This window comes from Mus caroli, unplaced genomic scaffold (assembly GCF_978045245.1).
Source record: "Mus caroli unplaced genomic scaffold, Mus_caroli_1 scaffold_2, whole genome shotgun sequence".
NCBI lineage: Eukaryota > Metazoa > Chordata > Mammalia > Rodentia > Muridae > Mus > Mus caroli.
The window spans coordinates 169,766,476-169,785,332 of NW_028227257.1; the positions used below are offsets into that span (position 1 = coordinate 169,766,476).

At 44.7% G+C, this 18,857-nt stretch overlaps 1 protein-coding gene across 1 annotated transcript in view; it reads right to left on the minus strand.

The window, feature by feature from the left end:
- Positions 1 to 4,012: 4,012 nt before the first annotated feature.
- Positions 4,013 to 18,857, minus strand: part of LOC147005975 (TBC1 domain family member 1-like) — a 38,973-nt gene continuing 24,128 nt past the window's right edge. Inside the window, exons 3-5 of the mRNA XM_085835188.1 lie at positions 13,632 to 13,720; positions 11,664 to 11,796; positions 4,013 to 4,096 (exon numbers count right to left, since the gene is read on the minus strand). Coding sequence (XP_085691314.1) covers positions 11,781 to 11,796; positions 13,632 to 13,720 — 105 coding nt within the window. The 3' untranslated portion in view covers positions 4,013 to 4,096; positions 11,664 to 11,780. The remainder of the gene's footprint in view (positions 4,097 to 11,663; positions 11,797 to 13,631; positions 13,721 to 18,857) is intronic.

Here is an 18,857-nt window from a genome sequence, read left to right on the forward strand (position 1 = left end):
TCTGGCACCCTATGTAGACGAGTCTGGCCTAAAAGTTACAGAGACCCACCTGTGTCTCTCTCCGCAGTGCTGGGATTAAAGGCCTCTGCCACCGTGACCAGCAAAAAATACAGCTTTTAAATATTTAAATCTGTGTTTCAGGAATCATTTTTTTTAAGAAAAGATTGTGTGTGTGTGTTTCCTACACATATGCTTGTGTACTTCATGCATGCAGTACCCAAGGAGACCAGAAGAGAGTTATATCTAGATGGTGGTCAGCCACCATGATGCTGCTGGGAATTGAACCCTGGTTTTCTGAAAGAGCATAAGTGCCCTTACCTGCTGAGCCAGCTCTCCAGACTTGGAATCATATTTTAAAAATATATCTCTGAAGATAACTTTGACTCTTCAGCGGTCTTTGTGGCACAGAATACAAGCTTGCTTTCAAATGAACTGGAGTCATCTTTCTTTACAGTGCACACTGGTTGGAATTTTTACCTGAATTGGAAAAAGGGATTGGAATTTTCTGGTTAGGATGTTAAATAAACAGGGGCCTATAGGTGTTTGGGCATCAACCGGAAGCCTTAGACATAGAAAAATGGGAAATACTGGTCCAAATATATGTGTCCAGTCAAAGCAGAAACTGGCCCGGCAGTCAGAAGATTAAGCCCATGCCAACAAGTCCAGGGTTCTTACAAACCATGACGCAAATGCTGTGACTGCTGGTCACTTGGCTCGGGGTGATTCCCTGTGGTGTCGCACCCCTCTTATATCTGAAGCTGCTGAGGAGAACCTAGCATAAGTGGACATGATGGAGTGGCAGGGATGCTGAAGGGTGGGAGAGCCTCTCCTCTGAGATGTTTACATTGGGAAAGCAAAGCTGTTTGTGAGAAGCCTCAGTGGTTTACTGTGGCAGTAGGCATGGGTTCTCCGTCCTCTTATCAATCCACATTAGGAAATACAGGATCAAGTCATAACTTGTTTGTTGCCAAGGAAAAGAACAACCAAAGGTGCTGTAATTTCAGTAAGTGTAAGAGCCTTTTGCCTCACCACATACTGAGGAAGGCTTTTCTAAGGACACTAGACTCTTCAGAGTGAGCTAGTATGTTTAGGTAACTGTATCAGAGACAAAGCCCAGTGGAGATGCCCTGAGGCCCTGAGGGGTTACAATGCAAGCCGGCCCTGGGGCTGGTCATTTAACCTTAGAGAGTGCTGTGATCTGAGCCAGTACAGCCCAGCCCCTCTGTCAGCCAGGGTTCCCTGCTCTGGAAGCTGTGGTTCTGAGTTGTAACCTTGATATTTGGTCCCACTGCTGCCAGGTGTCTCTAACCACACCCCTTTTGCACAGGTGCCTGAGATCATCATCTCCATCAGGCAGGCCAGGAAGAGCTGTGTTACCCTCCGAGAAAAAGTTCAAGGTGTTCTTCTGTGGCCGGGTGACCGTGGCTCACAAGAAGGTCCCACCCGCACTGATCCATAAGTGTCTAGAGGAGTTCAACCATGTGAGCTGCAGTCACAGAACATACTGGGAAGCGCCCACTGGGCAGCCATTGGCTTCTGGCCCCAGGCCCATGCGCAAATCCTTCTCACAGCCTGGACTGTATCACTGGCCTTCAGAAAGGAGTTCCAGGAGTTCCAGGATGCTCCTCAATAGCACCTTTAGTTCCTTTAACAATGATAATGAGAACCACCTCACTGGTGGGCACAAAGTGGTTCAGCCCACAGGCATAGAGGAGAACCGAAGTATTCTGTTCACGGTAAAATCTGTCGGTTTTTTGCAGCTTGAGGTCTGAAAAATCTGTCTTACACATCCATGTTTGTAGACACCCTTTCGTTGCAGAATATAGTTATATAAAAGAGGTTCAAGAGGGATGTTAAAGCAATATGTTTCAACACAATTTTAAGTAGGAAATGTTAATTTATAAAACACCCTTTGTTAATCAAGGTAACAGGATTTTTTAAAATAACCTGATATTTAAAACTTACGACCAAACTAAAACCCTAGATTAGTTGCTTTGTTGTTTGTTGTTTGTTTTGTTTTTTAAACGGAAAATCGTTAAAATGATAGCCACAGGGAAGGAAAGGAATGGGTAAGCCATACCCAGTCAGCTAAGGGGTTGCATGCTGGCTTGCGGTTTTCTGGATGGGTGATTTTCCTGGGTGGGAGTTGATAGGACTCTGCCCTTCCCTAAAGTGATCTGTCTGTCGCCTTTTCCCTGGTGTGTTTCTGCCTCTTTTCACCTTAATAAAGGAAGTGAACAGAGCTGCCTTAGATGTAGTGTATAGCCTTACTGTGCTTAAGCTAAGGCAGTGAAATGGCCCAGGACTGAGGGTTCAAGGTCAGCCACCATCATCTCCAGTACATTTGCCTAGTTATTATTTAAACTTCCTCCTAAAGAAACACTTGGTATGATAGGCAACATTACTAACGACACAGTATGTATCATTGTTAACGGTAATTACATTGGCTTTATAATAATTGACCTTTGGGAGAGCTTTTCAGAAATAAATTACCCTCCAGGAAAGATTACATCACATTTTTCTAAGACCTTTTTGACCTATGTGAATTTTCAAATACGTTAGTAGAGACAGTCACTGATTAGAAAAACCATGAAAGCCTTTCAGGAAGACCATCAACATGCCATCATGGAAGATCAAATATGTCTCTCTCACAAAAGCCTACGTCTGCATCGGTGGAAGGTAAAGGATGAGCTGGGTTTTCTCAGCCAGTGAACAACATGACTGCTTCTGTTCTTCAGAGCCATCAATCTAGAGCTGTGGAGAGCACTAAATTGCACTCTGCAATAGCATCACAATAACCTTGCTTTTCAAGTACACTTGTATTATGCGCTGTTTTCCCATGTCTCGGCTCACAGACGAGAGGGTTCATGTCCATTAGACTCCTTGCTACTGCAGGAGGACATGAAACAGCCTGTTTGCAGGAGGGTTTTGGGAACTGCCTTCCTCAGGCATCGCCCCTCTGCTCAGGGGAAGCTATGTGGTGTTGTACATCAAAGTGAAAACCACTAAGGAAGGGAGATGCATCTTCCCTGCCTGCCTGCCTGCCAGGAAGATGCTCCCAAGTGACCTGGTAGCACCTTGACCTAGGTGGGTTCACACTGAAGGCCTTGGCTGCAGCTGCAATGCATTAAGAATAAGAAGCAAAGCACAGGCAAATAAACCAACCCTTGAGGCCATCTGATAAATGAAAACAGCCCCCCACAAAATCTTCCTATTCTTTCTACAAATGTATGCCAAGCCTATAGAACAAGGGAACTGAAGAACTTTAGTGAGAACAGAAAGAAAGCTGAGCCTTTTCATCCCCTCCCCCACAGGGATGAAAACAAAGGCATGGCTACCTGCTTGTCTGGTTTAGTTGGCCCCTAACTGTGGACTTGACAAGGCACTAGTGGGCACACACAGCACACACACACACACACACACACACACACACACACACGCACACACACACGCAAAGATGTATAAATTCTTTGTCTTACTGCACTCGCCAAAACCCCACAAAAATGGCTCCAGGTTCTGGCAGACATGAAATCCATGTTGAGCTCCCTCCTGACAAGCAGGCCCTAGGCAGGCCTGACACTGTGGCCTGGTTTCCCCAGATGCAGCAGCTTCAAGCATGGTAAAAGCAGACTTCCAGGTCTAATGCATGCAGCTCATGTGTGTGCTTCTGTGTGTGCTGGTTTCAGTCTGTTTTGATTTTTGTGTTTCAGTTTAAGGCTCTAACGTATGACACATATATTTTCAAAACAGACAACAAAAAATACAGAAGGGCCAATTGTGCTCAAACGCATGTACAAATGTCTTGTAACTTCGAGGGAAGAGACTGACAGAGGCTCCCAGGAGCAAAGGAAAGCATGTGGCCTTCTGCCTCCTGGTCTACCTACTTTTTAACAGGACACTGGCTCACGCTCCTGGGGAGTGGTGACACCTCTGACTCCTCACCACCCAGAGAACACTCCACAAGCACGCTCCCTGCTGTGCATCCCTGCTACATGCTACTGTACTGGAACTTCCTCGAACATGGTGGCCTATTCCTGATTGTTCAGTGTAGTCAAGTGCTTCTGGAGTTCTAATTTGGTTTTAGATGAATTCATTCCTTTAGAGAAGAGAGAAAAAGACAAGGTGTCTGTGGGGGGAGTGCTGAGTTGAATTCCCCCCCCCCCCGAACTCATTTCCTTCACCTTCTCACCCACCCACTTCAGGACACTAGATTTGACAACAGCATCACTGTGAACTAACTGAATGCTGCTGTGTGAGGAACTGCACTCCTAGATCGAACTTGAATTTCACTGAATTCTCAAGACAACTCCACGAGTGTGATATTGTCCAAATCTCATACGCAGGAAGACCAAGGACACAGAGTTTTATGAAGCCACTTCAAATGCGGCCCTTGGATACTCTGCCCAAGGTGCACGCAGCTCCAGATTACTGTTTGGTGTTAAAATGCTGAAGGCAACCCAAACATTTCCTTCAATAATGACAAAGTCGTCTAACTACAAGAGAACCTGAATACAATCTAATAACAAGCAGCTGGTGCTGATTTGAAACTGAATCCTACTTCTCCCTTGACTTCCACTTACATTCCGACAGATACACGCCCTTGAGTGGCTGACTCTGTTCCTCTCATCGAGTGTTTAATTGTCTTAAGACCAGACCATGGCCATTACCGAGGATTCTGAGGAAACGCTATAAAAATGACCACATAAAAGCCCAGCACCGATTACAATCTCAAGACATTCCATCCCTGCACGAATACAGTACAGGGCTTAGTTTGTGGTTTTTTGATGTCAGGTATAGAGTCAGAGAACATGTGAAGCCTGAGAACTTGTTAGTCCGACCTCCACGGAATAAAGACCTGTTGCTAGTTTCTGCTAGCCCAAGTCTCCCCATGCTGAGGAAGGAGGCCTGCTCAGGGACTGGACAAAGCTGATAGTGAAATAATTGATGGCCACCAGAAATATAAGGCCAAACAAAAGTCCTTTATTCAAGATGGTGACAAAGAGCAAACTCCTGCCACCAATAAAACCTCTTGGCCCTGAATTGAGGCAGGGTAGGTTTTATAAATAAAACCGGCCATTACATCATACCAAAACCAGGTATGTAGAGCTGGAGTGGGGAGCAGGGAGACTCAAAGAATGGAATTCAATTGATTTAAAAGGTTTGTTTCACTCTGTCAGACAATGAACCTCCTGAGCTGCAGCTAAGGCTGCATGGGAATGTTCTGCACAGCAGGATGTGCTTAAAGGGCCCTGGGGGGCAGCTAAGTAAAGACTGTGACTACTTAGTTATGTAGCAGGAGCAGTGGTCAAAGCATCTCCATGGATGACTGAGGGCTGGAGAGAAAGAAGGCTGCCAGAGCATGGAGCCAGCAGGGTGACTCAAGAAACATACTTCCACTGCACAGTTGAGTGTGCTGTGTCCACGGCTCATGACATGGGAACTCACGAGAGGCCAGAAGTCTGTCAGTAGCTAGTCTGATCCCAAAGCCAGTGTCCCTGTCTCTTCTTTCAGTTGGAGGTCAGCCCAGCCCTCCTTACTGGCTGCACAGGCACAAGGTCCTGACCCTAAGCAAAGTCCAGCAGGCACTTCAGCTTCCAGAATGTTATTTTTCCTTATTTTGTCTTAAACCAAGATGAACTCTACAAGGCCACCATAAAACTAATGCCATTTCATTCAATACTTCCTATGTTGAGATCTCAAAATAATCACAGAGGTAGGGATTTTTTTTGTTTTTTAGTAATCTTTTTTAAAAAAATGTTTACATTATGGTTTATTTATTTTTATTTTTTAAAGATTTATTTATTATTACATATAAGTACACTGTAGCTGACTTCAGATGAACCAGAAGAGGGAGTCAGATCTCATTATGGGTGGTTTTGAGCCACCATGTGGTTGCTGGGATTTGAACTCAGGACTTTTGGGAGAGCAGTCAGTGCTCTTACCTGCTGAGCCATCCTCCCAGCCCTGTTTTTAGTAATCTCAATGTATACATAAGACACCAAGATGGTAAAATCATATATTTTGTCCAAGCTTACCTATCAACTAAGGAGGTGAGTTGTCTGCTTTCAGAACCAGATCACTATGGATTGGTAGAATCATGTGGTCCAACACACAGATGGCTCCAGGACATAAGTGAATACAGAGGTGGGATGAGGTAGAGAAAAGGCCAGAGGGGCAGGCTCAAGGCTTTCTGTAGCAATACTTCAATACTGAAGCACAATGGTGTCTCAGTTTAATAAGTACCCAGTGAAAACCAACTAAAAACCTTTCCAAATATAAGAAAAAGTCCCTGATCTAGTCTAAGCAACAACTCTGCACTGTTAGCCATGTGAGGGAAGCTTCAGGCCTCTAAGAAAGTTAGACTAGAATAGTTAGACTACACAGTGAAAACCTCAGGCTGAATCCTAAGCCTCTGCCTCTTCTTCACCATATGGATGGTCAGGTCCTCTGACTGGGCCTAGCTAAACTCAAGATACCTCACCATGGTAGACCCGTCTACCCCAACTCAATATGTTGTTTTTCAGAGAGAGCATGATTAATTTCAGCAATCTCCTATTCCTCTCAACTGGGAAATAAGCAAAATGCTCTTTAAGTATCATAGCAGTTTTATGGTTATAAAATTCAAGTACATACTCCAGAGTAGCTTTGATTCTTAGAAACTGTGCTAACACTGAGTATGTGGTGTACCCACACATACATTATTTGTGTATTTAGAATAAATACACATGTATTTCTCCTATTTTATACATTCTGGGGCATAACTCAGCTACATCAACTGATTAAGAAAACACTCTCGGGATGGCGAGATGGCTCAGAGGTTAAGAGCACTGACTGCTCTTCTAAAGATCCTGAGTTCAAATCCCAGAAACCACATAATGGCTCACAACCACCCATAATGAGATCTGATGCCTTCTTCTGGTGTGTCTGAAGACAGCTACAGCGTACTTATTTATAATAAATAAATAAATCTTTGAGCCAGAGCAAGCGGGGCTGACTGAAGCAAGCAGAGGTCCAATGTCCAATTCCCAAGAACCACATGAAGGCTCACAACCATCTGTACAGCTACAGTGTACTCATATACATAAAATAATGAAAAATTTTCTCTAAGTCTTTCTTCTTATGGTCATGTGTTGTGTCCGGTCAGCGGTTCACATGTCTGAGTTCTGTTCTGAGAAAGCATGTTGGAATCTGGAAGAGAAGAGGGAGCTAGGCGGCATAAGACAAAGATGAAACCAAGACAGTCAGTCTGATCAAGATTCAATTTTAATGTTAGCAAACACACTTTATAAAGAAGAGGGGAGGCCCATCTCTAGGCATGTAAAGTTCCTTTGAAGTAGATAGGTCAGCCTTTTAGTGGGAACTCTCCAAGATTGCAGGGAAGATAACAGTTCTGTGCTAACTCCAGAAAATCTTGGAAGAGAACTGGTTCAGCCTGAGGCAGGTTGGGCCTCAGGCAGGTAGTGGCACAACAAAGGAGCAGCACAGCAGGTGGCTCTGCTTAAGCTGTGGATGCTCACAGCCAGCCTTGCTAGGCTGGAAGGAGGTAACAGTCATGTTACTGGTCCTTCCTATAGTTTGTGGACTGCTTGGTCAGAACATAACTTCCTGATAGAAGAATTTACTTGGGGGCAGGGGGTGGTGTTGCAGTATATGGAATTGAACCCAGGGTGTTATGCAAGCAAGGCAAGTACTCCACCACTGAGCCACAGCCTTGCTGCTTTTGGAGCCTTTTAGATTTCAGGATTGGGGATGCTCAACTGGCAATGACAAAATGCTTGGTGGGAGTTGTTGGCCTAGAACCTGGGGCCTCATGCATGCCAGGTCAGGATGCCACCACTGAGATCCATCCCCACCCAAGACCACCCTTACAACAGCTTCCGAGAAATCATTCCATTCTATTTATTGGACTTGCAACCATAGAAATTAAAGGACCCCAAATCTGTTCTTCTTCCAAGGTGGCCTCTCATATCTCACCATCTATTCCATTAGTAATGTTTCACACACAGTGAGTAAAACACCCACTCCCAGACGCCTCCTGGCTTTGGTTAATAGTTAATTAATGGATGCTCTCTATAGCTGTACAGTTTTCTGCCGCGGTTGGATTTTATCATGTAAAAGGGAATTGAATGATTATTCTCCAAACCACAACAGCAAACCCTTGGTCCCAAATAGAACCTCCAGCTGTAACTTTCTGCATGCTCAGGCCCAATGCTGATTTACCAAGTGGAACTCAGCAGGAGCCAGCTCTGCAGATCAAGATCTCCTCTGCCTGTAAGGCCCAAGTCACTGCTGGCTGAGTAGGCCTGTAGGGGCATTTCTACCATCATCTGCCTTATCTTGACAGCTCCTGCCCCTCCCTGATGACCAGGGCCAGACTTCACTCTAGCCTGAACAGTTCTCACTCAAGAGAGCTCCTTCCTCTTCTGAGAGAGGGTAGATGCAGGTAGAGCCTGCCTGGTAGTCAGACAGTGGATCCGGGGCTTGCTATACCGGAGCCTCTCAGTTGCACTCTCTCGTTAAAGCAAAACTCTCATTCCAGATATAATTTATATGCTATAAGCAAGCAGTAACGACATGGAAATGTTTTCTAAAAATGAATCAATCATGTTTCTTTCAAGAGCACTGTAATGACCAAAGTTAGCCTTTTCAGGCTTTATGATGTTTATATAAATTTATTTCATAAAAACAAAATAACCAGCTAACATTTCATACCTATTAGGACAACTACCATTATAAAAATCATTTCTGTGGGAATGCAGAGAAGTTAGGATCGGTGAATAATGGGAATATAATTATTATAGAAGAGTACAGGAAGGCTTGAAAGTTAAACAGACGCACTGTGCAGCCAGTTTTATATCAACTTGACAGAAGCAAAAGTTGTCTGAAAGGAGGGAACTTTGATTGAGAAAATGTCTCCGTAAGACTGGGCTATATGCAAGCTTATAGGGCATTTTCTTAATTAGTGATTGATCGGGGAGGGCCCAGCCCATTGTGGGCAGTGCTATCCGAAGGTCAGTCATCATGGTTGCTCTAAGAAAGCAGGCTGAGCAAGCCATGGATTGCAAGCCTGTAAGCAGCACCCCTCCATATCACCCATCTATATCACCTTTGGCCTCCAGGTTCCTGCCCTGTTTGATTTCCTGCCCTGGTTTCCTTCAATAATTAACCTTGATGTGGAAGTATAAGCCAAATAAACCCTTTCCTCCCTAAATTGCTTTGGACATGGTGTTTCACCACAGCAACAGAAACCCATATGAACACTCACCATATGAAGTAGCAAATCCACTAACTCTAAAGAATGGAAAGCAGAAACCTGAACAGATGTGTGTACACCAAAATTCTTAGCACTACTGCTCACACAGGAAAAGGCAAAAAGAACCCGAATGTCCAGTGGTGAATAAATGAATCAGCTGATGGAATATTATTCAGTCAAAGAAAGAAATAGGATTCTGATATGTATAAAATGAGCAAACCCAGAAGATGCAATGCTGAGTGAAAGAAACCAAAACCAAGAAACCAAATCCTACTGATTCCACTCTACAAGGTACCTAGATTACCTCAATTTGTAGAATCAGAAAGGGAGAAAGCTCAGTGGTAAGAGACTTCTGTAAGCAACTGAACCTGCAGTCAAAGCAGGGCACTGCTCGGGCCTCTAACTCCTGCACCGGGAACAGAGACAAACAGACCCTCAGCACTTAACAGCAGGACGAATCCAGCCAAAACCAGCTCTGGGTCAGTGAGAAATCCTGTCTGAAGTCAACAAGGCAGAGAAAGACAGAGGAAAACCGCCATGTCCCTGCTCTGGCTTCTACACACACAGGCATACATATGTATACATTCACACACCACAAATTACCCCAACGCATGCATGCACGTGTGCACACACACACACACACACACACACAGGAAAACACAAAGTAGAACGGTGGCTGCCTGGAGCTGTGGCAAAGTGACAAGGGGGAGAGACTGGTGGGTGAGCTGTGACTCAGGAAGATGAAAGGAGAGCAGTGGGAACCTTCAAAAACCAGATTCTTAAAAAAAAAACAAAGGTGAAAAGGATACATTGTATATCTGGGTATACTTTTCCCCACAATTACTTAGGAAAAAAAGAAATAGGTCTAAATGTCAATATAGTTTTTCTTTATAGAATTACAGTTTGTGACACGTGTTCGAGATACATAAGAAATGATCATGCCTTTGTTTCTACAATTGGATAATTTAAATCATATGACAATATCAAAAACCATACACCTACAAAATGTTTAGAAATCTCCTTACAGATAGAATTAGATGCAAAATGAAGAAAAAGGGCACACAATACGTCTTTCCAGATTCCTCCAAAGGAGTCCTGACCACTCACTACCACCCTATCTGCTGCCCCTCCCTGATGACCAGGGCCAGACTTCACTCTACCCTGAACAGTTCTCACTCAAGAGAACTCCTTCCTCTTCTGAAAGAGGGTAGCTGTAGGTAGAGCATGCTCCTTCCTCTTCTGAGAGAGGGTTCACTGTAGGTAGAGCCTGCTCCTTCCTCTTCTGAGAGAGAGTTCACTGCAGGTAGAGCCTGCTCCTTCCTCTTCTGATAGAGGGTTCAATGTAGGTAGAGCCTGCTCCTTCCTCTTCTGATAGAGGGTTCAATGTAGGTAGAGCCTGCTCCTTCCTCTTCTGATAGAGGGTTCAATGTAGGTAGAGCCTGCTCCTTCCTCTTCTGAGAGAGGGTTCAATGTAGGTAGAGCCTGCTCCTTCCTCTTCTGAGAGAGGGTAGCTGCAGGTAAAGCCTGCCTGGTAGTCAAGACAGTGGATCCGGGGCTTGCTATACCCTAGTTTATCCCTAGATGGCTCTAACCTCTCAACTTATTCATAAAATTATAAACAATTTTACTTCTCCTTCACACCATGATGAAGTTAAAATTGACAGTATCTTTTAAAAACATCTAAGCACTGTTTCCCACAATTACTTAGGAAAAAAAAAGAGAAACTAGGTCTAAATGTCAGTATAGTTTTTCTTTACCGAATTATAGTTTGTGACAAGTATTCTAGATACACAAGATGATCATGTCTTTGTTTCTACAATCCGATAACTTAAATCATGTGACAATCTCAAAAACCATACCCCTAGATAGAAAGACTTACAACCAAACAGTAACTCTTATTATTAAATAAATCCTGCAAATGGTGACATTTCATAACCATCTAGAGACTCTAGTGAAGATTGTCACCATGGTTTTGGGGTTTTGGTTTTTATTCCTTCCCACTCACTTCTCAGTCGGAACCCGTTTTCTGCTCTCCTCCATTAAAACTGCCCTGGCAGAACTGCAGGTGACTCTCTACTAGAAAACATGGTAAACTTCTTAGGTCTCATTTCACTAGATCTCTGTCGTGTTCAATCTGAAAGACCCACCATTCTCACACAGCTCAGTAAATGTTTGGACACATGTATTCCTAACCTCTTTATTCCTCCCAGGGTGCCTTGGAGGAGAGATGGCAAGAGGGGGTGTGGGTCCTTAGCTCTGTCTCCATCATGCCCAGGAAAGATTCTTGTCACACATCCACTGCACGGTGTGAGGTCATCTATGATCCCTCTGACATGGCCCTACAGAGTAGGGCCACAAGCACTCCCACCCAAGGCCTTGGCGCTACACGCTAAAAGTGCCCCCTACTCACCTTATATCCTCTCGCAGAGCTTGTGCAGGTCTTGCAAGGGGTAGCCCTCACAGAGCTTGGCTGGTGCCTTAGCTGTCTGCTCCAGCACAGCTACCGTGAAAGCCTGCTTCAGAGTCATCATGATCTCTTCAACCTGTGCAGAGGAGTCAAGAGTCAACAGCAAGTCAGCTGGGCCGACCAACCAACTGACCGACCGACCAATCAACAGACAGACCGACCGACCGACCGACCGACCGACCGACCGACCGACCGACCGACCGACCTACTGACCGACCGACCGACCGACCGACCGACCGACCAACCTACAGCAACAGCAAGCTCATAGGAGAGACTTCGTGTGGTAAATTGTTTTTTCTGGGCTATTTTTCACAGACTGACAGGAAATAGTGAAAATAATTGCTGAACAAGAAAGAGAGGAAGCTGAGCACCTGTGTAAGTGTCCATGGTGACTTCCCCCACTAAAACCAACTACCAGAACTGTGACCAGCATAAAAGCTGTAAGTGGCTTTTTCTCAGTATTAGGAAAGGAAACTGAAAGAAAACCTGAATACAAATGATGTACCTTCTGTGACTATCAATGTATCAAGCCTTCTGAAAGTATCACCAAGAAGAAATATGGGTGCTAATAACTTAGGCTGAGATGATCTGAACAACCTCACTTCTTTAAGAAAGAATAAAGCACCACACAGCTCTAAAAAAGGCAAAGGTCTCCCACTGCAGTGGTACACAGCTCTACTCCCAGCACTCAGGGTGGGGATCAGGGGGCAGAGGCAGGCAGGTAGATCTCTGTGAGTTCAGAGACCAGAATGGCTACATAGTGAGTTCCAGGACAGCAGGGACTACACAGAGACACTTTATCAAAAGAGAGAGAGAGAGAGAGAGAGAGAGAGAGAGAGAGAGAGAGGATAAGATCTAGATAAGATCTAACATTTTAATATTTCTACATAATTAGGAGTAAATCAAGATTCTGTGGAAAACATTACTTTTAGGCAAGCATTTCCAGTCAGTAATTGCTGATATATCCTGATCTCAATCAGTGTCCCCCATCAACAAACTAAGCGATAACAGAGGCTGCTGCATGGGGAATGTCATTTATCAAAGTACCTTCTTTGAAAAGGCTTTCCTATTCAACTTCTTAAGGACGTTGCTTATTTTCATAATTGAAAGTATTATCTTTTTGATAACTTAACTAGCTTACATTTTAGATTAACAAACAACCAAGATTGTTGCATCTTATTACAGACATGAAAAGTTAGAGTTTATGAAAAAAAAAAGTCACCAAACTGTTATGTAAATGGTATTTTATTTGCGGAGAAATCTGGCTCATCACAGTGACAGATCCCCCCCCCCCAATCTGTCTATGAATCACAGCTGGAAGACTAACTATCAAACACTGAAAGTTTCAAGTAGACACTGCATCCTGGGTAAAAACCTCCTCAAAGATATGTATCATCTCTCATAGTTTACAAAAGAAATAATGACAACATAAAAAAATAAGAATTTCAAGAAAGTAGAAATATGTTTCTCTACACCTTATATATGAAATACACATATATAATTATGCATAAGCCATATGCACACATATATGTCAATTATATATAAAACATGGGCACACATATGCATACCAATTATAAATACAACATGCATACACAGATAAGTCCCTGGAAAGCATTAGTACCAATAACAGGGAAAAGAAAGGAAGGGAGACCTATTTTCTCCAGTACATTGCTCCAAAAAGCAAAATTGTTCATTTCAAGATTATAATTTGCCTTACACTGTAAGACAAAGACCACCAATCAAGCATCAAAAGCATGTTAGTTTTTACACAATAGCATGTCTACTGCATACATCAGGATATTTTCTTTATTTACATTTCAAACGTTTTCCCCTTTCCAGGTCTCCCCTTCGGAACCCACTAATCCATCCCCCTCCCCTGCCGAATTAAATCAATAATCCGTGTAAATTTACCTGAGAGCAAAAGGATATCTCCTTAAATTTTTCTCCAGTGCAATCTTTTTGGTGTCAGGACTGATGAGGTAAACTTCAGATTGGCCAATCTTAAAAAAACAAACAAAAAGAAAGACATGGTTCTCCTAAAAACTGAATTCATTATACATGTCAAGACCTATGAGGAAGTACAGGAAACTGGAGGGCTCTTATAAAACTCCAACACATCACTGTTAGGAGTTTCAGAGGTTACAGCTTATGCCACTGATGCACGTGCAGACAAGTACGGACAAGATACATCAGTATTCTCAGAGGAAAAGACCACAGAAACTAAACCTTAATAGTAGTAATCCTCAAACAACCCTCAAAGCCCGCATCGCCTTCATATAGTTTTCTATACAAGTGAATATTCCGGAAAACAATAGCACTTATTAAAAATTTCCAAAACACCTGGGGTAGCCAAGTGCTGTGCTGCCTGGCTGGCTGTGGAAGGTGCCTGAGCTCTGCCTCCACATGCTGACAACCTGCTTCCCCTGTGTTGGTTTCTGCAGATTCAGTCCCTCCTAGGGATCCACAAGTTAGCAGTCACATCCTCGGGGCACTCTTAACTCTCAAGCTCCTCTTCCAAGCTCTTTACCCTTGGATCTGGACTACAAGTCAGAGGTGTAAACCAAAAGTAACTGCACCCTTAATGAAGATGTCCAACCGTGCATTCTGTAGTTCAGATTGTAGGTTAGTATTTTTGAAGTATCCTTCAGGCAAGCGGGACTGACAAGGTGCAGAGAACTCAAGGGTAGGAACCCCCATCACTGAGACAGCAGCACACTTCTCGAGCAGCCCAGACTCTGGGTTGTCCTAGGGAGGCATCCACTCAGCATCTCCCTTACTCGACAACAGTAACTGCATCTCCACATTGTGTACATTTCATCTTAGCACTCTTCTGTTTTCATCTATATAATGAAGATGATCATCATCATTTTTTTAAACTCTCTCAGCTGAGCAGCATTCTTATTTGGATATAGCTAGGTTATAAGAAACAAATGACAATTTAAAGTCAGATGTGAGTCTGGGGGTCTTCTCACATCTAGTCCACCATTCTGTGCCATGTCAGCCATGCACTCCTGTCTCCCTGAGGCTGTGTACCTCTATCCACCTGAGGCCTCCCATTCCTGTCTACCTGAGGCCTCTCACTCCTGCCTACCTGAGGCCTCTCACCCCTGCCTGTCTGGGTGAGACACCTCTGTCTCCCTGAGGCCTTACACCCTTATCTACCTGAGGCCTTGCACCTCTGTCCACCTCTCTTCAACCCTACTGTCTTCATATTCTAAGCTCCCTACCTCTCACGTGGACTAGGACAATGACTTCTTAGACCTCTGTTCATTTTCCTTCCCTAAGTATTTCTTTGCTCTATAGCCAGAGCTATTTAATGCTATACTTTAAATCTTTCAGTGACTGTCCAATTTTTTTGACTAAAATCAAAATTCTGAGCATGACCTATAAGGTTGTGAATAATGGAGCCTGACTTAGCACCATAGCCCCATCCCCAGTCACCTTCCCAATTTCTGTAGTCTGTTGACCATCTCACTAAGAATCTACCTGAGAACCCTGGGGCACCATGGTCTAGGCCCTGGTGACTATGGTGGTGAACAACAGACGGAGGTCTCCAGCCTCATGGAGACTGAAATTCCAGGGATCACAGGAACACAAAGTTCTTTACTTGTTTACTTGTTTACTTGTTTACTTGTAATTAATCTTAGAGCCAGGGCTGTGAGGTGCTATTGGTCTCTGAGGCAACTGCTTCCCGTGTCACATCTGTACCTCAGGAGAGACCTGAAGGAAGGAAGTAAAACCAGGATAGCTGAGGGGCTGCCAGGCAGAGCAGTGGAGCAGTGTCTCAGGACTCTGCAGTGAGGCTCCTTCCCACCCTTCTCACATCTCAGCTGCTGCTCTCTGAGCCCAGGAGACCCTGCCTATTGGCCACAGGGAACCTCTGCCTGGGGAGAATCACATCCTCAAAGATGCCTCTCCTGATTCCCCAGGTGTTTCCATGGCGTCCACTACTTCTCTGTAGTGTCTGTCAACTTAATCGTAATTACTGGTACGTCAGGTGCCTGTCTACATTGCTGGAATCTACATTCTGTGGGGTCAGAGACTATTTGCATTTCTAGCAGATTGTAGCCACTTAGATGCACTGAGCAGCTTTCTCAACAACACTGCAGTGTCTGGGGAAGAGCACACAGATCACTGTGTGCAGCCCAAGTGCTACACCCACCCAGCATTCTTAGTGTAGATTACCCTGACATAGCATCTGGTGTAGATTAGTGACATAGCATCTTAGTGTAGATTACCCTGACATAGCATCTGGACTTCTTAAAGATTAATTTATTATATTTTAACTCTGTGTGTGTGTGTGTGTGTGTATACACGCACGTGCGTGTGGACACGGGTGCATGTGAAATTATAAGCAGTTGCAAGCTGCCTGATGTGGATGCTGGGAACCAAACTCAGTTCCTCTGTAAGGGCAGGATGTGCTCTTAGAGGCTGAGCCATCTCTCCAGATCCAGCATCTGGACTTTTAAAGCCCGCTGTATCCACACCACACTAACCTGTGTCTGCTTCCCTAGTCCTGGGCCATTTCACTGCCTTAGCTTAAGCACAGTAAGGCTATACACTACATCTAAGGCAGCTCTGTTCACTTCCTTTATTAAGGTGAGAAGAGGCAGAAAGACACCAGGGGAAAGGTGACATACAGCTCACTTTAGGGAAGGGCAGAGTCCTATCAACTCCCACCCAGGAAAATCACCCATCCAGAAAACCGCAAGCCAGCATGCAACCCCTTAGCTGACTGGGTATGGCTTATCCATTCCTTTCCTTCCCTGTGGCTATCAGTTTAACGATTTTCTGTTTAAAAAACAAAACAAACAACAAACAACAAAGCAACTAAACTAGGGTTTTAGTTTGGTCGTAAGTTTTAAATATCAGGTTATTTTTAAAAATCCTGTTACCTTGATTAACAAAGGGTGTTTTATAAATTAACATTTCCTGTGGGGCGCCACCCCACATCGTCGCCATTATAAGATGGCGCCACATCGCCTGCCTCTGGAGATGAACAAGTGATCCGCGCATGTGCTGGCATTAACCGTTCATGGTGCCAGGTGCCCGCCTGACAACGTCACCTCGGGTGACAAGAATTTGGCCTATAGGGAATCGCCACGTCCGAGGCGAGAGAAATCTCCTATTTAAGGGAGGCGGTTTTCGGGCTTGGGGTCTCCGCCTTGAGAAGCTGATGCTCTCCCTCTCAAGACGCATTAAAGCTTGCCACAGAAGGATCCTATTTGTGTGCCGCGTTGTTTCTTGCTGGCGGGAAAATTAGCGCGGGACATTTGGTGCCGAAAAACCCGGGAATTGTGACCAGACCATCGTCAGCACCTTCGGAGACCCCTCGGCGACGGGGAGGGTTCAGAACTGTGGCTAGACTACGCATCGGAAAGGTATGCCTGAACATGAACTCTTTTCTTTAACTCTTTCCCAGGCATTGGGTTTGTCCGGATTGTGGTTTGGATTTCCAGAGGCCATTATCATCGTTATTTTAGCTCTTCTACTCTTCCTCCTGGCCAGTTATATCTGTGAACATAGGCGGTGGTGTTAACAAGTTTCCAACAGCATATCAGTCCGTTGTAGATAAGCGGCGTTGCACTCCATCGCGGCGCCAAATTAGTCTCTGGTAAATAAAAGAGCAGAAAGGCGAGCCATACTTTCGGTTTCTTGCTGTTGCCGTAAGTCGGACGTAGATAAGCCGTGGGCTGCACCAAGACATCTTTTTGATTCTAAAAGTGACTTAAGGCGGACGTAGATAAGCTGCGGTTACTTTTGACCCGTTATGGGGTCGTCACAGTCAATCCAAACATCACTTGAAAATCTCCTTAAGAAAAGAGACCTAAAGCTAGGGGACAAGGTTCTTAAGCACTTTGTTGAGGAGGTAGATAGAGTTGCCCCTTGGTATGCCGTTTCTGGCTCCTTGACCTTGGCCTCATGGAAAAAATTGGGGAAGGATCTTGATTTGTGCCCCGACTTACGTATGGGCACCAAAGCAGTTTGGAAGATGATCAAAAACTGCCTTGAGGATGAAACATGTGAGGAAGTCAGAAAAAAGGGACAAATAGCGTTGGAGACCGTTCAGGATGGCATGTCAGAATCTGAGCGTAGTGAGAGGATGGGTGCACGTGCACAAACTAGGAAGAGGATCCCAAAGAATAAAAGTGAAAAAGGACCTCCCAGGAAGCCTAAGAGGGCGGGAGAGAGGGGAACAAGCAGTATACCTGCCTCCCCACATGAGGAATCGGACTCCGAGGGAGTACCGATTTTTCAACCTATATCTAAGCCTGGGTTGTACCCAACCCAAGAGCTTGAAGCACTCAATATTCAAAGCTCTGAAGAGTCATCCGGAGCAGAGAGTGGGAGACTAGATACAGAGGAAGAGGAAGAACTTGATGAGGAAGCAACCAGATATGAGAGAGAGAGGTATTATCCTGATGAGAGGCCGTTAAATAAACGGACCTCTAAACCTGCCATTTCAACAAAACCTAATGCTTTACCCAGGAATCCCGTACAGACAGTTCCCTCTGCCCCACCACCTTATGAGATACGCCCTAAAGCTTTCTCATTGTTACCTGAAAAGGTGCATCGCAAGCTCAGGCTCGCTTACCCTGTCTATGAGCAAGATGGTGGGAGAGTATATGCTCCTGTTGATTATAACCAAATAAAGGAGCTTGCAGAATCAGTTAGAAAGTTTGGAGCAAATGCCAGTTTTACTCTAATGCAGTTAGATCGACTGGCATTAACCGCCCTGACGATCAGTGACTGGCAAACAGTGGCGAAAGCTGTGCTACCAAGCATGGGACAATACATGGAATGGAAGGCCCTATGGCATGAGGCGGCACAGGCCCAGGCTAGGACTAATGCCGCAGCCCTGACCCCAGAGCAAAGAGACTGGACCTTTGAACTCCTTACAGGACAGGGTCCTTATGCAGCAGATCAGGTCAATTATCATTGGGGAGCTTATGCCCAAATATCCAGTACTGCTATACGGGCATGGAAATCACTCAACCGTAAAGGAGAAACTAGTAATCAGCTCACCAAGATTATACAGGGACCTCAGGAACCATTCTCAGACTATGTGGCCAGGATGATGGAGGTAGCAGGAAAGATTTTCGGGGATCCTGATTGTGCCGGACCCTTTATAGAGCA